Source organism: Pteronotus mesoamericanus, unplaced genomic scaffold, assembly GCF_021234165.1.
Source record: "Pteronotus mesoamericanus isolate MK-2021 breed Mesoamerican mustached bat unplaced genomic scaffold, CSHL_Meso_final contig_639, whole genome shotgun sequence".
NCBI lineage: Eukaryota > Metazoa > Chordata > Mammalia > Chiroptera > Mormoopidae > Pteronotus > Pteronotus mesoamericanus.
The window spans coordinates 26,178-33,338 of NW_026555223.1; the positions used below are offsets into that span (position 1 = coordinate 26,178).

Here is a 7,161-nt window from a genome sequence, read left to right on the forward strand (position 1 = left end):
GTTGTTGATTCTAACTTTCGCAGTTCCATTTTGCAAAAAAGAAAGAGAATGCGTTCCCTTTGGGCTCCCGAGCTGGGAGGGAGGCATAAGAGACTAAGCAAGGCACCGCTCGGTTAATCAGAACGTGAGTGCTTCTGACTCAGTTACTCGCCTTTGTGCCCATTGCATGGAGGAGGAAACTGAAACCCAGAGCCATGCAAAGTCATAAGACAAGTTACTAGCAGAATCCAGTTTTTAAGAACCGGATTTTCAGCAGATAGAGACCTCAGTTCCTCATTTCTCATATTCCCCACGCCCCCACCCTTGCTGAGAATCTGCACGGTGAAGGACTGGTAGTTTTTCTGAGAAGGAAGTTCCATGAGGCCTGAGGAACTCTAAAAAGAGGAAGGAAAACCCCCTCCTCGACTTCTTGAGTGCCATCTGAATGAGGAAGGATTTTTTTTTCCTAGTTATGAGGCAGGAGGATGCACTCTCCTTACGGGAGAGTGTGGCCCACGTTGCGGGGGAGATTTGGGGGTTAAGGGGTATCGATAGGTTTATTTATTTTGTGAAGAGGGTATCTGGGACAAAGAGCTGCACCCAAACTTCTTCAGCCACACTGCACATGGCGGCTACCGGGCCACGCCCCAAACGGCTAGACCTTAGGTCACGGCTGGACAAACACTTTTCCCAAAATGGAGAGAGAGGAGAGAGAACGTCCATCAGAGTTTAGTCCCGCCCCCAAGGGCACCTAGGACCAATTAGCTACCTGCAGGGCGGGTACAAGGCCAGAGGAGGAGGCTGCCGTTGCCCCAGCAACGACGAGAGAGAACGAAGGCCGGCGGGGCCTCGGAGGGATCGTGGTGCCTCGGCTCTCTCGCTGCCGCGAAGGGCCGAGGACAAGCGCGAGCCAGGCCTGGGAAATCAGCGCCCGCGGACAGAGGGAGGTCAGGCCCTTGAACTCCAATCCCGATGTCGCTTTCGCCCCTCCTAACAGTTATCTGTTCTGTGGGAATAGCGCATGCGTACGATTAGAGGCGGGCTTTGGCTCCCCGCTCTGAAAACGCGGTCTTCTCGGAGCCGAAGGGGTCGGGGGTCGGGCGACTGAGGCAAGGAGGCGGGGCTTTAGTGCTTGTAGGCGGAGCCATTGGCCCCTGGGGCGGGGCTTTCCTCTGCTCTGAGCAGGAAGGTTATTTTTGAGTGGATGCCAGCTCTTCAACACAGACCTCCTTAATCCCTTAATTTTTTCGGCGCTTTCCTGGAGGGGCATTTAGAATCATGGTTAGGACCCCAGCCTCAGTGGTTTGACGAAGCTTGTTTGAAATCCTAGTACTGTCCCTTATTTGGAGAGCCTCAGTTTCCTCCTCTCTCGGGTGGAAATTATAGTACACTTACAGGGTTGTGATTCTATTTCTACCCTCTCAGGGTCATGGCTGAGGTGCACGTGATTGGGCAGATCGTAGGGGCCACCGGTTTCTCAGAAAGTAGCCTCTTCTGCAAGTGGGGCGTCCACACAGGTATTCCCGGATCTGATTCATTTCTCCACCAAGACTCCCAGCCTAGAGGTTCCACCCTTCTTCCTCGATCCCCTGGCCCAGTCCCTGATGTGCAACTTCCATCGGCTCTCAGGAGTCCTAGCCCTGGAGCACATTGAGTCCATGTGTCTCATGCTCCCTTCTTACGGCTTCCTGTTCCTTCTCTGGAGACTCTGGCTTCTATTCTCTGAACACACAGCCCCTAAGGATTTGGGGCTATAGGTTAGACCCCACACACACTCCCAATCCTCAGAACACTACTCAGCCTTAACCCTACTGTTTGGACTTCATTCACTGGCTTAGGGGTGTCCTGGGCCTCTCCCCCATCTCAATTCTTTGCTTAACAGTCTCCATTTATTGAATTCTTACTGTAAAATGGAAGTTTCCATTCCAGATTTACAGAGGAAAGGCCACTGTCCTGTATTCATAATTCTCGGTGAGAAAGTAGGAACGGAGTTCTGGTAATCATCCAAGGCCATCCACAAGGCCCAGGAGGGACCTCAGAGGTCCCAGTTTTCATGCCTTCCCATGTGAAGCAGAATAGTATGGTGGAGTGGTATAATGTTAGGGCCGCCAGGTTTGGGCTTAAATACTAACTCTCCCACCTAATAAATCAGGGGACCTCTCTGAGCCTCAGTTTCCTTGTTTGAAAATTAAGCTAATAGCTGAGAGGCAGTACAGTGTTGAGGTTAAGAGCACAGACTGCTTGGGATCAAAGCCAGTTGCTTATTTATTATGTGGCCTAGGGCACTTGTCTTTGCCTTGATTTCCCTGTCTGTACAATGGACATAATTACGGCACTTAACCTCATGGGGTGGTTGTGTGAGCTAAATGAATAACAACAGCACTTAGGAGAGGACCTGGCCTAGTGATTGTTTACCTGGCTCATGTGAGAGTTGGATGGGGTCTTGTTTGTAGAGCCCTGGGTATGTTGCCTAGCACACATAAATGCCCATGAAACAAGTGTGGCTACTTGCTGTTGCAATCTTTTCAGGCCCTGGGTCCTTGGTGATTTCACTGGTGGTAGGGTGGTGGGTAGGGTGGTTGAGATGCCCTGGGAAATTGTGGTCCTCCAGTTGAGCAGATAAAGAGGCAGTCTCTGGAGTCAGACTTGGTTTCCAGTCTGGACCCCACTTGCTCTGTGACCCTGGGCAGGTGCTCTCCCCTCTTGGAGCCTCGGTTTCCTCATCTATAAAGTGGGATATTTGTTCTCCACAGAGGTGTTGGGAAATAGCATACGTGAAAAGCCGGAGTCAAGGCCTGGTGCTTTCTTTGCTTGGATCAGAGGCAACAATAACTCATGGTTTTTACGATTTCAGGGGACTGTTGAGGGGGGAGCAGTTAATCCTGAAGAGAGCTCAGAGGTAGTCAGGTAAAGGGCTCGGGCTCTGCAGCCCAACCGAGCTCAGCCTACATCCAGCTCTGCCATGACACCTTGGTCTGCAGCAGCCCTGCTGCGCCCCGCTTGGAGAACAACGTGTGGCACACAGCAGGCGTTCACTAACTGTTCATGGAACGAATGGATGAGTGGCTCTCCTCCCCAGAGTCTGCCTCTTGACATGGAAAGTGGGGATTCAATTAGCACACCTCTCAGGCCCATTTATTTGTCCAAGAAAACATTTATTGAGCACCTTCTGTATACTAACATCTGAGTCTGAGGTGGGGATCCAGCAGTGTACAAGATCCCTGCTCTCCTGGGGCTCATAGGAGGAGAGACAAAATAAATAGGCAGATAAAGAAATGAGTATAATGATTACAGATGGTGGTAGGTACTTGTAAGAAATTGGATGAGATAAAGTGATAGGGCCTCATTTTGGATTGGAGGGCGAGCGAGAACCACTCTGTAAAGGTGGCATTTGAGCTGATCCCTGAAGGATGAATAAAAGTCAGGCATGGGGACATCCAAGAGCACAATTTTCTAGGCAGAGGGAACAGCCAGTGCAAAGGTCCTGAGGAGGGAAACAAAAATAGGACCAGTGAGGCTAGAGATAGGGATGGGGGTAATGAAGGGATATGAGTTCCGGAGGGGGAACACAGGCCAGATACAGGGCGTCGTGGTCTATGGAGAGAGTCTGTAGACTGGGGGTGGGGTGGGGATTAAGAGCCCTAGAGGGCGGATTAAATTAATTCATCACTGAAGTGACTGAAGTGCTTAGCACAGCATCTGGCATTTGGTAAGCATTCAGTGCATTTTTGCTCTTAGTATCGCCCTCAGTAGGACTGGTATTACTATGTGCCTTTCACAGCGTGCTCATGCTCTTTGTCAAAGAACACCTTGGACTCGGCTTCTAAATGCAGGGTGAGAATAGTAACAATGTTACCCAACACCTACTCAGCACTCACCATGCTCCAAGCGCTGTTCTAAGTACTTTGTCTGTATTAGTTCATTTAATCTGCTCACAAAATGACAAGGAATGCATTATCTTACCCACTTGACAGGTGGGGAGACCGAGGCAGGGAACGGTAACTTGCCCAAGTGTGCACAGGCAGGAAGAAGTAATGCCAGGGTTTGAACCCAGACATTTGGCTCCAGATTTTGTGCTTTGTAACCCCTGTCCCCTAATGCCAGGGAGAAATGGGTTTTACAGTCCCAGTGGCATCCCCTCCCTGATGGCTGCCTCCCACCCTTCCCTGTACATCAGTGTCCTGGTTCTCATTGCAGGGGCAGCATGGAAGTTACTGTCAGGCGTTCGGGAGGGCCAAACACAGGTGGACACCCCCCAAATAGGGGACATGGCCTACTGGTCTCACCCCATTGACCTGCACTTTGCCACCAAAGGCCTCCAAGGTGGGTTCCTGGCCTGGGCCCTGAGCCAGGCTGAAGGGATGGGGTTAGCCGCACCCAGTGGGGCTGGTCCTGGGAATATCAAGCCCTGCCCCTGCTCCTCTGCCCTTTGAGTCCCTTTCCCAGCCAGGCCTGGCCCTGGAGAGCCTGAGCTGAGGCTACCCATGGCTGGCTCTGGAGTGTGTTGGAGGCCAGGGGTCGGGGGGAGAGGCTAAGGTGAGGGCCAGGGGAAGAGGGGAGGTGGCTTTCAAAGAGAGAAACCAAGAGAGTCTTCAATCAGGAAGAAGCTGGAGGAGTTGCGTGAGAGAGAGGCAGGGCTGGTGGCTGTTCTCAGGCAGGGCTCCTCAGCTGTTCTGAGCAGAAATGAGCATTCGGGGGAGAAAGGGTATCAGAAAATCTTTTCTGGTGGAAAATTTGGGTCTTTGGAAAGGAGTGGATTCCAGGAAATAGCCTGGGTAAATATGCTATGTGCTTCAATAATATAAGTAATATTTACGGAGTCCTGCCGGGAGCCCAGCCTGTGATGCCAGTGATTGAGACTGCCCCCAGCCCTGTCCTCACAGTGTTCGCCATCCCATGGGGGAGACAGGGCTGTTTCCAGACAGTGGCAGCCCTGAGTGGACAGGGATGGGTAGGGGAATTCTAGAGGGCAGTGGGAGCCATGAGGATGCTCCTGCCTCTGCTGGGGAGTTCGAGGAGGGCTTCCTGGAAGAGGGGATGTTTGAGCTTTGCTGTGAGGGGCCAGTGACAGCTAATAAGCCAGAGGGAAGGAAGAGGGCTCAAGGAAGAGATCTGTGTGGGAAGGCTCAGAGAGGGTAAAGTGAGCCAGGGCATTTAGAAGATGGAGGGAAAGCAGGAGGACTGCAGGGGAGGAAGGGACAGGGGATGGGCCATGCAGGTCCTGAGGTGCCAGGCTGCAGAGCCGAGGCCATTCCCTGAATGGGGGGGCCGGGGGGGAGCCACAAGTGACTGACAAATCAGATTTTGCTTCTCAAATACCCTTCTGGCTGCTTGTGGGCAATGGATTGAAGGGTGAGGCAGGCAACTGTCCTTTCCCTCTTCAGACCTGAAGTCCTCCACCGGTCCCACCAGGCAGTGCCCGCCTGAGGGCATTTGCACAGGCTTTTCCCTCTGCTGGGAATGCTCTTCCCTAGATGTCCTCATGGCCCACTCTCTTCCTTCCTTTAAACACTCACTCAAATGTTCCCTTCTTAGTGAAGTTTTTCTTGATCATCACCTTTCTAAAAATGCATCCCGCCCCCACCCTACCTAGCTTTATTTTTCTCCAGAGCAGTTATCACCATCTGACATACCCTATAATTTGCTTATTTACTATGTTCGTTGTCTAGGATGTCAGTTACACAAGGGCAGGAATTTTGGTCTGCTCTGTTCACCTCTGTGTCCTCAGCTTCTAGAACAGAGCCTAGCACAGAGGGGCTCGGAAAGGAGGGTGAAATGGGGCTGGATCTCCAAGGGCTTTGCCTACCAGGCTAAGGAGCTGAACTGTATTGTTAGGACACTGGGAAGCCCATGGGAAGAGAAAGATGCTCCCAGATGCCAGGTGGAAGGTGGATTGGAGGAGGCAAGAAGGAAGGCTCCGAGCTCAGAGAGGACAGCGTGGGAATGGGGGAGGTGCCCAGGACAAGGCCCAAGGAGCTTGCTCACCTTGGGACTAGGCTGCCCTGAGATGGCGATACGGAGGACGAGGCCACAGAGAGAGAAGTCAGCAGAGGCTAGTTTCAAAGAGCTTCTAATGTTGAAATTGGATTTTATCCTGAGGGCACTGGGGAGCCATGGAAGGTTTTGAGCTGGGGAGGAACATGGATTCAGAAATATCCCTTTGGCTGCTGTGTGGGAGTAGAAGTCCAGAGAGGATGCTGGGGCAGAAACCCAGGGGGAAAGGACTGAGCCTGGGTCTCTGGTGGGGATCAAGGAGGTGGGGACCCAGGATGGGGAGCTGTGCCCATTCCTCTCTCTTTTCCTGTCTTGCAGGCTGGCCCCGGCTCCATCTCCAGGTGTGGTCCCAAGACATCTTCGGCCGCTGCCAGCTTGCTGGCTACGGCTTTTGCCATGTGCCCAGCAGTCCGGGCACCCACAAGTTGGACTGTCCCACATGGCGGCCCCTGGGCAGCTGGCGGGAGCAGCTGGCACGGGCCTTTGTGGGTGGTGGGCCTCAGCTGCTGCATGGGGATGCCATCTACAGTGGGGCCGACCGCTATCGCCTGCACACAGCTGCTGGTGGCACCGTGCACCTTGACCTGGGCCTGCTGCTGCGCCACTTTGACCGCTATGGCGTGGAATGCTGAGGGACCCTGCCTCTATAGCCCCATCCACATTCCTGGACACCCATGAGGGGCAGAATTTCCCAGGGGTCAGAAGCATGGGTTCTGGAGACTGCCAGACCTGACCCCAGTCAAGGCATGAGGCGGCTTCTCTCCTGGCTAGCATCTCAGGCCTTGCAGCTGTCCTTCTGAAGCCAGTTCCCCATCTGTGAAATGGGGGCAGCAAGTGTGTGGGGTCCCAGGGGTCTGGGGAAGAGGCTGCCTTGCACATCGAAGTGCTAAATAAAAGAGCAGTTCTGACAGGTGTGGGTGCCTTCCTGGATTCCTGACTTGTCAGGTGGCCTGTGTCCCATCCTCCCACTGACACCCTACTTTCTCCAACACACACCTTCTTATGACAGACTCTCCTCCCCCATCCTTTGCCTCAAGCTCTGACCCTCTCCCCGCTCTGGGTGCCCCCTTATGAACCCCACTCCTTGGGGGGTTCGCTTCCTCTGTGCCCCTCTCTCCTAGCCTCCCACTGTCTCCGTTCTGGGTCCCCTCCTCTGATCCCCTGAACTCTTTGTTCCCATACTCCCAG

General features: G+C 53.3%; 1 protein-coding gene across 1 annotated transcript; it reads left to right on the top strand.

Annotated features, from left to right (window-relative positions):
• The first annotated feature begins 775 nt into the window (after positions 1–775).
• On the top strand, positions 776–6,877 carry B9D2 (B9 domain containing 2). The gene is made up of 4 exons (XM_054580824.1): positions 776–926; positions 1,405–1,496; positions 4,177–4,302; positions 6,292–6,877. Exons 2-4 carry the CDS (start codon positions 1,409–1,411, stop codon positions 6,603–6,605), a joined length of 528 nt encoding a protein of 175 aa, XP_054436799.1. The 5' UTR covers positions 776–926; positions 1,405–1,408; the 3' UTR covers positions 6,606–6,877.
• Positions 6,878–7,161: the final 284 nt, after the last annotated feature.